At 46.2% G+C, this 12,918-nt stretch overlaps 1 protein-coding gene across 3 annotated transcripts in view; it reads left to right on the forward strand.

Annotated features, from left to right (window-relative positions):
• Positions 1-12,918, forward strand: part of SLC17A8 (solute carrier family 17 member 8) — a 56,945-nt gene that overhangs the window by 1,308 nt on the left and 42,719 nt on the right. For 2 of the 3 annotated variants that reach the window (XM_077846015.1, XM_077846016.1), the window contains exon 1: positions 9,935-10,212. The exons of the other annotated variant lie outside the window; for it this stretch is intronic. In XM_077846015.1, coding sequence (XP_077702141.1) covers positions 10,112-10,212 — 101 coding nt within the window. In that variant the 5' untranslated portion in view covers positions 9,935-10,111. Of the gene's footprint in view, positions 1-9,934; positions 10,213-12,918 lie in introns of those variants that run through there. 3 annotated transcript variants of the gene reach the window in all.

A 12,918-nucleotide genomic window follows, 5' to 3' on the forward strand; every position in this document is an offset into this window, starting at 1 on the left:
CAAAGTAATGAGATACAGACCTTGCCCTCAAGGAATTTGCACTGTAGTTATAAAGGCGGCTGAGTACGCAGTTACTTGACAATAATGTGACAGATCTACATCGACGAGCCCAGCCTAGAGGAGGAGATGGGAAGGCTTTCTTAGAGATGAGACATGAGGTCAGCCATGCATGGTGCCTTTTTTTTCTTTTTTAAAGATTATTTATTTATTCATGAGAGACACAGAGAGAGGGGCAGAGACACAGGCAGAGGGAGAAGCGGGCTCCATGCAGGGAGCCCGATGTGGGATTCGATCCCAGGACCTTGGGATCACTCCCTGAGCTGAAGGCAGACACTCAACCATTGAGCCACCCAGGCGTCCCCATGGTACCTTTTTAAAATTGTTTTTGATGCTATCAAATGATTACTTTTACGGGTCGCATTTTCCCAGATTAGGCTGTATACAGTGTGGAGGGGGATAGGGGAACAGAGTTGTTTTGTTTTTTAATTTTAATATTATATGAAAGTGCTTAAATTAAGAAAAGTCTAGCTAAGTGACTTTGATCACCAGGAAACGTAGAATTAACACTGGCCACTGAAAACCCTCCGTGGGATGAAAAGGCAAGGAGCACCCAAGTGAGCGATGATGTTATTTCTAGCTAACTTAACGTTTCATTCATTTCAGAAATTTAAGAATTCACGATGGATACAATACAGGTATACCAAATAGATGAGTAAATCGATTTCTTAAGAATAGTGGCTGTCGGGATTCCTGGGTGGTGCAGCGGTTTAGCGCCTGCCTTTGGCCCAGGGCACGATCCTGGAGACCCGGGATCGAATCCCACGTCGGGCTCCCGGTGCATGGGGCCTGCTTCTCCCTCTGCCTGTATCTCTGCCTCTCTCTCTCTCTGTGTGTGACTATCATAAATTAAAAAAAAAAAAAAATAGTGGCTGTCTTCCAGGGGGAAAAATATGTCTAGCATAAATGTACTTAGTCTATGAACTACCAGGAGGTGTCACTGTCCCCCAATTAATGGCCTACTCCAGCCGCACTATTGCAGGTACGGGTTTGTTTTTGTTTTTGTTTTTTTGAATAACAGCAGGCTGTGATAGATTGATAAGAATATCTGATTTCTGGTATTGAATTTATGAGAAGGATCGGACTTCACAGGAAACACGTGCCCAAAATGTGTAGATTTGTTTCATCTTGAGTCTTCATGCCCCAAATATGAACCCTGTTAGCTGCTCCATATGTGGAAGTTATCTGGATACTCTGGGTTCCACCTGCACTTGAACATGAAGGTGGTGAAAGGTTCTTCAAAATATCCTCTCTGATCTTGCTTTCTGCTCACAGGTTCAGGTGGCCTTGTTATGATTTAACTGCATTGGCTAATTTATCAGATCTCCTAGGATATTTTGGCCTTGGGCACAACCTAAGATACTGAACCTTTTCTTCAAGTCACTCTTCATTGTGTGTGAAGCAGAATGAGAGTGTTTTGAGGGACAAAATGAACCAGTATCTGCCCCAGTTACTAACAAATGGGGACATCAGACTGAGTCTGAACCAATATATGCTCAAGAGTATCCAGCAATAGCACAATGTCAAAGAAAAGTCCATTCTCTGGTCTTGGTAGCCAGGAAACGGACTTGAGAGTTGATAATTAAGTGTCTGATCAGGGAGCCTGTGGGGAATGGGCTTCTCCAAGATGAATATACATAAGGGAACCATTTCTAGTACAATTCTGCTTAGTACCTCAAAGGAAGTGGTTGGTCTTCTCCATGTGGTCAGCTTCCGCAGTGAAGCAGGGTAGTCCGGCCAGCTTGGTCCTCTAGGTAGTTAAGGCTGGAAGAAGCAGTTGAGAATGAAGTTAAAAGTGCTTCATAAATAGAAGAAATAGAGATTCATGTCCTGGACAAATTCTGTGAAAAATGTGAAACACTTAGAAATTATTCCATGCTGTGTGGACATCCTCCTGTCTGTATTTTGATTATTTGACTTTCTTTTAAATTTTCATTTCATGGGGGAAAAATTAATGACAACCTAATATTTAGGCAGTTCCAATGGTGAACCAAAAATAGAATTTGATATGTTTTCAGGGCGTCTCTATATGCTTGCAAAGTCTATGGAGATGTAGTTTACATAACATGGGCATAAAATTATATTCCTAAAATTCAGGAATGGAGAGCTAAGCTAACTGAATTCTAGTAGCCCAGTCACTGCTGAAATGGAACAGGGCTAATGAACAATGCTTTATTGATGGCCCTGATGCTTCAGCAGCAGCACGGTGTAATGAACACTTCTAATCAGAAAGGTTTACATCCTGACTCTACCACAAACCATGACTTCGGACAAGTTCTTGCGCTTCGGCCTCAGTTTCCCTATTTGTAAGATGGAGGTAATATCTCTTTGGTTGTTCTACTTTGTGTATGTGCGTTATCCTTTGACTTGGTGAGAATACATCAGTATCAGGAAACTGATATCAACTCATACGTCAGAAAAGACATATGAGGAAGCGATTACTGTATAAATGGGTGAAAGGTTCCTGCTAACCTTGGAAGGGTGGGTAGTGGCGACCTCGGTCCAGGGCCTAGGACATAGGACTTCAGTGTTCTATGTCGATTTCTCTTGACACTACTCGTTGGCCCTACTTTTCAGTGGAACTTTTCTTTCTTTCTTTCTTTCTTTTTTTCTTTCTTTCTTTCTTTCTTTCTTTCTTTCTTTCTTTCTTCTTTCTTTCTTTCTTTCTTTCTTTCTTTCTGATTTTATTTATTTATTTATTCATGAGAGATACAGAGAGAGAGAGGCAGAGACACAAGCAGAGGGAGAAGCAGGCTCCATGCAGGGAGCCCGATGAAGGACTCGATCCCGGGACTCCAGGATCATGCCTGAGCCGAAGGCAGACGCTCAACCACTGAGCCACCCAGGCGTTCAGTGGAACTTTTCAATGAAAGCCAACAGCTTGGTGTGTAATTTTAAAAACCAGCACCCAGTTTTATTTATTTCTCAAATTTCCACAGTAGCTGCACAGGCTTTCCTATAGTTCGATGCTCAGTGATGGTTTTTTTCCCCTATTTATTTATTTTTAAAGATTTTCTTTATTTGAGAGAGAGAGAGAGCACATGAGCAGGGGTGGAGAGGGGCAGGGAGAGTGGAAGAAGCCCTCTACCCGCTGAGCAGGGAGCCTGACCCAGCTCGGTCCCAGGTCATGACCCAGGCCCAAGGCAGATGCTAACCCACTGAGCCCCCCCAGGAGGCCCTCAGGGATGCCTTTAAAGGCACAAAGATTTTGAGGACACCTTTCCTAAGTCCTGTTAAATGCAGTCTCCAGCACTCGGTGGTAGGATTATAGGATCTCAGTGTGTCCTGCTGACCTTGGTGTGACAAACTCAGGAAATGGGTGTAAGGATCCACCCCCAGGCCTCCACATTGTACCCGTCAGGTCACCTTGGGCAAAGTTGGGTCTTGCTCTTTGCTCCTTGTGCCACAAGGTGGTTGTGAGACTCAGACGAGATACTGGAAACTACTTTGCATGCATCCAACCTTGGCTGTTAATAAACAGATAAATGGTAAACATGGCTGCGTATTGAAAAAAGATCATTTCATATACATTATGATTAGTACTAATGATAGTCATCAACAACAGAATTCCAAATTTTATTTTATTTATTTTTAAAATTTTTACTTGTTTATTCATGAGCGACACAGAGAAAGAGGCAGAGACACAGGCAGGGAGAAGCAGGCTCCATGCAGGGAACCCGATGTGGGACTCCGTCCCAGGACTCCAGGATTACGCCCTGGGCCGAAGGCAGATGCGCAACTGCTGAGCCACCCAGGTGCCCCAGAATTTCAAATTTTAAAAGGTTGAGAGAAGTCCTAGAAAAAAAATGGACAGTTTTATGCAGGTCTCCGTATGTGCTAGAAGACAGGTAGGAGTTGTGCAGAGTTGGGGTGGAGGAAGGAATTGGCTGGAAATGCTGGCACAGAATTCAGGAGAGAAGGGGCCTCAGGATGATTGGTTTTCTCCATTACCTTTGTTTCCTTATGAAGTTTCTCATCCAAAAGGGTGAGTGATTTGGTCATGAGCTCTAGGCCTGGGTAAAATTCTCCACCTAACACTTCGATCAGGTTTGATGGGATTATGCTCTTGGATAATTATCTTTGGGGTGTTTGGGATTCGTTTGCTTAGTCCCTCTCAACCCCCCAGCGTAGGCTGGAATATCTTGGCTCAAAACCAGCCCATGAGCTCTGCTCTTTTCACTGTTGGCGACAAGCATCCTACCTGTCGTTTCCCTGGCTGGTCAGGCCTGCAGGTAGGGTGCGGGCCGGGCCGTCCTGGAGGCACAGGATTTGGGTTTTAACTCCTCGCAGGAGTCAAAGGCTGTATCAGCCAGGAGCAGAATCTGTTTTTAGCTACAGAAAGTCAGTTTGCTTATAGGGGTGCGGGTGTTTCACGAAACCCGAGGGTAGAAGGACCACTGGGTCCAGACACAGGAGCTGGGCGCCCTTACAAGCAGAGACCAGCTCACCCCGTGAAGCCTCGTTCCGCTCCGTCGCCCTGCGCCGGGCGGTGTACCCGGGCCTGCGGTCGGTGTACCCGGGCCTGCGGTCGGCGGGGGAGCGTGGCCGCACCGGGCCCGCAAGCCAACCCGCGGTCTTCCGGCGCCAGCGTAAAGTTACCGGGCGACTCTGGCATCTGAGGCCTCGGCGCGGTCCAGGAGCCCGCCCCGGGCCTCCGGCAGTGGGCGCGGACGTGGGGCCTGCAGTGCACGCGGAGGCCCATCGCCGTGCAAGCGATGATGTTCCCCCACAATGCAGGATGCCGTGGTCTGGATGAGGATTTCTTTTCTTTCTTTTTCTTTTTCTTTTCTTCTTCTTCTTTTTTTTTTTTTTTAAATAGATTTTATTTATTTGAGAAAAAGAATGAGAGAGAGCATCAGCAGTGGGGAGAGGGAGAAGCAGGCTCTCTGCTGAGCAGGGACCCGATCCCAGGACCCCGGGATCATGACCTGAGCCGAAGGCAGACGCTTAACCCACTGAGCAACCCCCCTCCCCCCCGGTGCCCCCGGGGACAAGTGTTTCTAAAGATGTCTTAGTTAATATTTTCTCCAAGGGAGGAGACTTTTTTGGTTCAGGAGGCTAGGAAGTCATCTAATGCATGGTGATGGCTGGAATCTGTTCTAACAAACCTTCAGTGTGTGCATCCCCAAGCAGGTGGGAACTAGAGTTTCCTGGCCCTTGGGGCCTCCGCTCCCCATGTTGTGCCATCTGGAGATGGGGACCCCATGTTTAACAGCTCATTGGGCAAACCTCAAGAGCACCACTCCGGCCCTGGTTCTACCACAGGGCCCACCCCAGGTTCCCTCAGGTGGCGTGTTTTCCCTGGTAAGTCTGTTCCCACGTATTTTTCCCCTCCTGTTTACCTCACTGTGTCACCCCTGAGAAGTGGCACTGCCGTGTCCCTCACCTAGGAAGCCTCTCCCACGCCCTGTCAGCAAGCCAGGGAGGTGACCCTGCCCGTAACGCCATACGGGGCACTCACTACGATACACGGGCTCGTCTTCTGGTTGGTTTGTCTCTTCAAAAGCCATAGCACATCTCAACCTTTCGCTGTGCCCCCACAGGGCCGCCACCTCATAGGCCTTCAAGAGAAACAACAGATCAATACATAAAATGAGCCTCAATTCTTTAAAAGTCTGGCTTTATGTTTCCTTGTGTCTCGTATCAACAGTCCTAGTGTGGGAGCTAAAAGGACAGGCTCAGATGCCAGACCGCCTGGGTCCATCTCCCATCTCTCTGTTCAGTGTCTTTGCTGTGTGCACTTAAGCAAGTTAACCTCTCTGCGCCTCATTTTCCTCATCTGTAGGGGGCATGATAATGATACCTACCTCAAACAGTCATTAGTTGAGGGCTCAAAGTCTGACACCCAGAAACTACTCCTCAAATGTTAGTTATTACCATTATCAATCGTCTCAATCACCGCCAAGAGACTTTTGTAGACTTAAGTGTGTTTTGTGAGCAATATGAAGGCCACTTCTTCAGGAATGGTTAGTGTTGTCACCAGCCGTGATCCTTCAGAAAGAGGTTCATGTGGTCTTTGTCTGGAAGCACCTCCACTGTGTGCCCTAAGATGTGAGCAACCCAACAACATCTGGAGACTGAGAAGTGGGCCCAAAGTTCTACTAGGGGATGCTTTCTATAGCAAGACAGTGTGCTTATCCTATGGTGATTAGATTCGCTTTTGATGAACAAGTGGGCTTTTTGGGAAACAGGTGGAGTGATGAGATGCATAATGTCCTGTGGTCTGAGCATCCTTAGCCTTTGGGGGTTTGTGGGTGGCAAGGTGGGTGGCCAAAAATTATCCTTTGAGGAACACAGGGCTGGCAGGAATTTTTGCAGAAACCGACAAGCCACTCCTAGAATTTATATGGAAATATAAAAGACTTAGAATAGCCAAAACACAAATTTAAAAAAATAAAATAAAATTGGAGGAATTTTATTTCCCAATTTCAAAACTTACCATTAAGCCACAGTTAGGACAGTGTGTCCTGGCCTAAGGATAGACATGAAGATCAATAGAAAGAATTGGCAGTCTAGAAATAAATCTTTATGTTCAACTGATTTTTTGATGACAAGGTGCCAAGGCAATTAATCCAGGATAGCCTTTCTAACAAACTGTGCTGGGACAACTGGATATCCACACAGGAAATGATGATGAATTTCAATGTGTACCTCACTCCATATATAAATATGAACTCAGAATTATCATGGACTTAAATAGAAGAGCTGAAACAATAAAACCTGTAGAGGAAAAAAAGAGAAAATCTTCAAGACTTTACATTAGCCAAAGATTATTTTGAAGTTTGAACAGAAGCACAGTGTGTAAAAGAAAAAACTGAAATTGGACTTGATCAAAATCAAACATTTTTGGGCTTCAAAATATAGCATGAAGAAAATGAAAAGACAAATGGCAGGCCAAGAGAAAATATTTGCAAAACGCATCATCTGAAAAGGGTTGAAAACATGTACGTTTCAATAACAAGACCAGAATCTCATTTAAAAAAATGTTTAAAATACCTGAATAGAAATTTCACCAAAAAAGAGATAAAAATGGCTAAATAAGCACATGAAAAGGTGGTCAGTGTCATTAGTCATCAGGGAAATGCAAATTAAAACCACAATGAGACACCACTTCTTTTTTTTTCTTTTTATTTTTTATTTATGATAGTCACACAGAGAGAGAGAGAGAGAGAGGCAGAGACACAGGCAGAGGGAGAAGCAGGCTCCATGCACCAGGAGTCTGACGTGGGATTCGATCCCGGGTCTCCAGGATCGCGCCCTGGGCCAAAGGCAGGCGCTAAACCGCTGCGCCACCCAGGGATCGTGAGACACCATTTAAAAACCTACTTAGAATGTTCATACTAAAAAGTTGGCAGACATTGAGGAGGGTGGGCGGAAACGGGAGCCCTCATATGGACTGCTGGGGGGATATAAAATCGCGCAGCCACTTTAATTTTGCAGTGTCTTAAAAAGTTAAACATATACTGAAAATATGACCCAGCAATTTCACTCCTGGTGTTTCCCCAAGGGAAATGAAGAGATACATCCATGCAAAGACTTGGCGTGGGCAGATTCTTGACCGTTTTATGCATAATAACTAGAGATCGGAAATAACCTAAATGTCCATCAACGGGTCAATGGATAGACATCATGTGGTAAGTCTATGTATTGAAATATTCCACAGAGAAGAAAAAAAAGAAGGAACAAACTACTGATGTGAGCTGTGATGTGAACAAACCTCAAAATTTTATACTAAGTGAAGGAAGTCAGACACAGGAGAGCATATATTGAATGATCCCATTTATATGAAGTGTCCAGAGAAGACAAAACCACATGTAGGGAAAGAAGATTGATGGTACCCTGGGGCTAGGGGTGGGATTGGGAGATGGGAATTAACACGGACTCTAGAGGGTGTTTTGGGGGCGATAGACATGTTATGTTCTATCTGCTTGGTGATTTAGCTTCAGCACACAATACCCGCCATTATTGCACAACTTGGTAAATTTACTAAAAATCACGTCTGCTTGGAAGGGTGACCTCTAGAATATACAAAATATTCCTCAGTAAAGTCAGAGGAGGCAGTGCAGAGGGGGTGGATAGAGATAGAAAGGGAGAGGAGAGAGATAGAAAGGCAGGTGAGAACCCCCGGAGCGAGGCTGTCTGGATCTGACACCTGGCAAGTCCAACATCTCTGCCTCAGTTTCCTGTTAGTGAAATTGAAAAAAACAATGAGTCACCAATCACAAAGCAGTGTTGGGAAGATTGTGGTAATACACGAAGTGTGCTCAATTTGGGCCATGGAGCTCGATAGGATATCGGCTATGATCATGATAATAGTTGTTATCGGCGGTGGTCTTCACTCTACCGAGGATCCAGTTCGGATTTGGATAATTTAGTTCAAATCTTGGAGGACAGGCCTGCAGCTGGCAGATGGCCGTGATCAGTCCTGTGGATGAGACTTGGGGGGGAACCTGAGAGCCTAAAGCGCAGGACTCATCAGGCCCGCGAAGCCTGCGAGGCTGGGGCGCTGGAGCCTTGTGGACAGAAGCTGTTTCTTCCCTGCAGCATCGTCGCCCCTGGGTGCCGGGGCCTCCTGGGGCACTGGGCAGGTGATTCGGAGGCATGGAGGAGGAGCACCCTGTCTGGGAGGGTCAGCAGAGGAACGGATGTCTGGGGGGGGGGGGTTAGGAATCCCCTGATATTTTCGAGATGAAGGGTGTAGAGGGTTAGCGAGCAAGAGGGTACAAACCTGAGCAAATCCCAGAGGTGCGATGGAGCTCGAGGAAGGAGCAGAGTGATGAGAAACATGGCCAGGTTCCACGGAGGGCCTTCCGAGCCCCAGGAGATAATAATGAAGAACTTGGATTTTACTTCAGGACGATGAGGACCAGTGAAGAGATCCAAGCGGGTCCTCGGGCCGCTCAGGTACCGTCAGTCGGGGTGCTCTCAAGGGCTCCTGAGCATCTGCCCTGTTCTGGAGCTGGGGTGCCATCAGGGAGGGTGCTCCCGAGGGTCCCTGAGCATCTGCTCTGTTCAGGAGCTCTGGTGCCATCAGTGAGGGTGCTCCCGAGAGCACCTGGGCATCTGCTGTGTTCAGGAGCTGGGGGACCGTCAGTGAGAGTGCTCCCGCGGGCTCCTGTGCATTTTCCCTGTTCTGGAGCTTGGGGACCATTAGTCCCCAAGGGCACCTTATCAGTCCTGCTCTGTCCAGGAGAGACCATCAGGGAGGGTGCTCCCGAGGGCACCTGGGCATCTGCGCTGTTCAGGAGCCCCACCTCCTTTCCTTGCCTCTGGCAGGCAGCCCCCCCTCCCCCGAGGGCTAGTGTTCCCCCAGGGCCCACATGCACACTGGTGGGCGGTTAGAAACCTGTTTCCTGGCTCCCCTGAGGGCGTACGAGGCAGAGTGTGTCCGGAAGCCTGTCACTAAGGCTAGACCTCAGCGAAGCCTGGAGGGGAGAATGCTTCTCGCACCCCCCCACCCCCTGCCCCGGGGGGTCTGCTGCGGACAGCCCGTTAGCAGCCCCAGTGGCCAAGCCCCAGGGCCGAGGGGCAGGTGCCAGGTGGTTTGTACAGCGTCCCCTGGGAAAGGATCGCTCCGGGAGAGCGGGGCTGGGCCGAGGGAGGCGGGAGGGGGTGCGGCCAGAGGCAGCAGGGGAGGCTGGGGAGAGGCCGCGGAGGCTGCTGCGGGGCTCAGGACGCCCGGGGCTGGAACCGCGGCCTCTCCAGCTGCGCCCCAGGCAGGGAGCCGGGCGGCCGAGCCTGAGCGTGGCTGCGGCGCCGGAGCCACAGGCTGCTGCGGAGCCCGGGCTCCCGGCGCGAACTCCCAGTGCGCGCTCCTTGGCCTCTGGGGGGCGGGGGAGGGGGGGCGGTGGCTTAAAGGAGGGTGGGTCGGCTCCTCTAGGAAGATCTGGGCTGGCTCTGGGCTCCTCACTGATTTAAGCAGTTACCTTCATGAGATCTGACTTCGGGGTGCTCATCGAGGAGGAAGGCAGAGCGGTCCCCAGGCTGCAGATGAGAAAGGATGACAGTTTCTGAGACTTGACCAGCTCCTGGAGGGCCCTCTCACCTTTTCAAAATGCCTTTTAAAGCATTTGATACCTTCAAGGAAAAAATCCTGAAACCTGGAAAGGAAGGAGTGAAGAACGCCGTGGGAGATTCCTTGGGGATTTTACAAAGGTAAAGTTTGAATGCAAACTTAAGGTTTATTTCTGAGTAGTTTCGTATCACCAATGTTTGAAAGACTTTGTTTCATATTTTAAAAGCCACATTTTTTTTTTTTCTAAAAGAGAGGGTAGGTCAGATTACACGGCTGCTGGAGCCCCTTCAGCTCCAATACACTGTGTCTGGAAGAAAGAACAAAGATCCATCGAAAGTATAGGGTTGAATTAGGAAAATAGCAAGACAGGCACTGTGCTTATACAGCAGTATTAGTACTTACTGGAGATGGTGATACTGCATATTGTGTGTTTGGCTTTGAATAAGAAAAGACAGAGGAAGAAAATAGTCCCTGTTAATTCAGTACTAATGACAAAATCAGGAACCCCTGATACATGGCTATGCTTTTAGTTGAAATAATACTTAATGTTTCACTCTAAGTGAAAATTAGATATATGTGTTTGGTTTGCTCTATAAACTATATACAGTGGTTGCTGACTGTGTGGTTTTGAAAGAAAAGAATAGTTACACAATAGTTTGAAGAAAGTATCTTTAAAAATTTATATTTAGGTAAAAAAAAAACTTTACATGGCTATAGTGGGAAGATATTATGTATTATCATTAAAGTGAATGTTTTTGTCCAAACCAAAAAATAAATCTTTTTTAAAAGTAAAATACATTATTATTGGAAGGAGGGTTTGCCATAAATGAATGAATTGCTATGACATTTTAATTTGTGATTTTTTAAAATAGACATAGCCTTTCTAGGTTTTAGAGATGAATTAATAAGCAGTCCTTACGTACAAGGTAAGATGACTTCTTTAAACCCTCTGATGTAGATAAATGTGAAAAATACTCTTGGTAATATTTTTATATATTTGAATGACTATTACTAATCCTGATGAATGAAAATGGCTTTGAACTTTTATATGTTATCCCTTACATTAAAAAACTTTAGCCTGCAGAGGACTACTTCTTGGCACACAGAGATTCATTCCATTCTTTGGGGTTTTCCAACATAGGGGCTCCTTTCGGGGTCAAATTTCCACTGTATCACTCTTGATGAGCTTTCATAGTAAGAGAACTGGGTTCGGCCCTTCATTAATGTAAAAGCTAAAAACACAAAGATTTCAATTAGACCTACACTGAATTATCATGTATGGATAAAAACCTAGTTGACAGCAGGACAAACCAGCCAAACATAGGAAATGATGATAATGACCTTTTCTTTTAAGAATGTTTGGGTTTTGTGTTGCGCACTCCCTGGGGAATGTCCATCTTCCTGTGGTGGCGTTCATTTGATTAAAAACAAAAAAGGACACCACGATGGTCTGATTGGCATATTCAGATATGATGACAAAGGACTCTGACAAAGTCAAGAACAAAAACCATGACTTTGGACTATAGTTGACCATAATCACCTTTATAATCACCAAACTCTGTGCCTTAGTTTATATCATATTTGACAAGGAAGCACTTAGAAATTTTCTTTCCGACATTAGGTGGACTTGCTTTTTTGAAATGGAGTCACTGTCTTTGGTAAGAGACTTATCCTAAGAGCCAGTTTTGTGATGTGTGATTAGATGACCCACTCAAAGATAATCTTTTGTTTGCCAGATGGGTTTGCTTTGACATATGACCAAATGTGTGATTTCCAAGTTGTACGACCTCAACCCAAAACTGAGCTATGTGTTTAAGATTCTGAATGCTTTCCTTGGAAGTAAATCCCAACACAATAGAAAAATCGCTAACAGAGCTTGAGATGCAGAAGACACTAAATGCATGTGTCTTAATGGTAGACGACTTGGGAAAAAACAAAGCCAAACTCAAACCCCTTCTTTCAGTGATCCTAGAAGGAAATTATTGGCAGAGGAAGGTTTAAAAAAAAAAAGGCATAGTTAACCAGCAATCCAAGTTGACCCTAAGCTCTGGGGGTCTTCGAGCCGAGCTCCAGAATTAGGGCTCCTCTAGCGAGACCAAGTCTGCCGCATGCTTGGTATTCACCTTGTCTGTAAGATTTTTATACATAAAGTGCCTCACTCAGGGCCAGGTCTGTAATGAACAGTCCCTCCCCTTGCTGATTTTTTTTTTTTTTACCAAAAACATCTAAACGGAATTCTTGGGGTGCTTTGGTCACAAAATTATTTATTTGAGAGACAGCATTGGCGTGTGTATGAGGTGGGGGAGAGGTGCAGAGGGGGAGGGAAAGGAGTGAGAGAGAGAATCTCAAGCAGGCTCCCAGCTTCATGTGGAACCCAACATGGGGCTCAGTCTCATGACCCTGAGATCCTGACCTTAGTGGAAACCAGGAGCTGGATGCCTAACGGAATGAGCCACCCAGGCCCTTCTGTTGGGGTGCTTTTTAAGTATTGAGGGCTCCTCGTGGTCGGGGGAGTGACAAGTGCATAAGAAACATCTGAAGTTAGCGCTTGGGGCTGATGACGGTCAGGCATCATTCCTGGAGAAGGGTCATTGATTAAAAAAAAAAAAAGCAGCTGAACAATTTAATCGGCTAAAAGTACAGCAATAGTTCAGAGGTGTAGGAAGCAAGACTATTCTCATGGATAGTCTACTAATGGGACATCTGATGCAGAAGGCATTACATCAGGAAGTTGCTATCTAGAAATTGGCACGCAGGTTTGTTCAACTTACACGACACCATAGGGTCATCAAATCACACTGGCACACGTTATCTGTTCTAGGCACCGCAAACACACTTAATTCTAT

This window comes from Canis aureus, chromosome 13 (assembly GCF_053574225.1).
Source record: "Canis aureus isolate CA01 chromosome 13, VMU_Caureus_v.1.0, whole genome shotgun sequence".
NCBI lineage: Eukaryota > Metazoa > Chordata > Mammalia > Carnivora > Canidae > Canis > Canis aureus.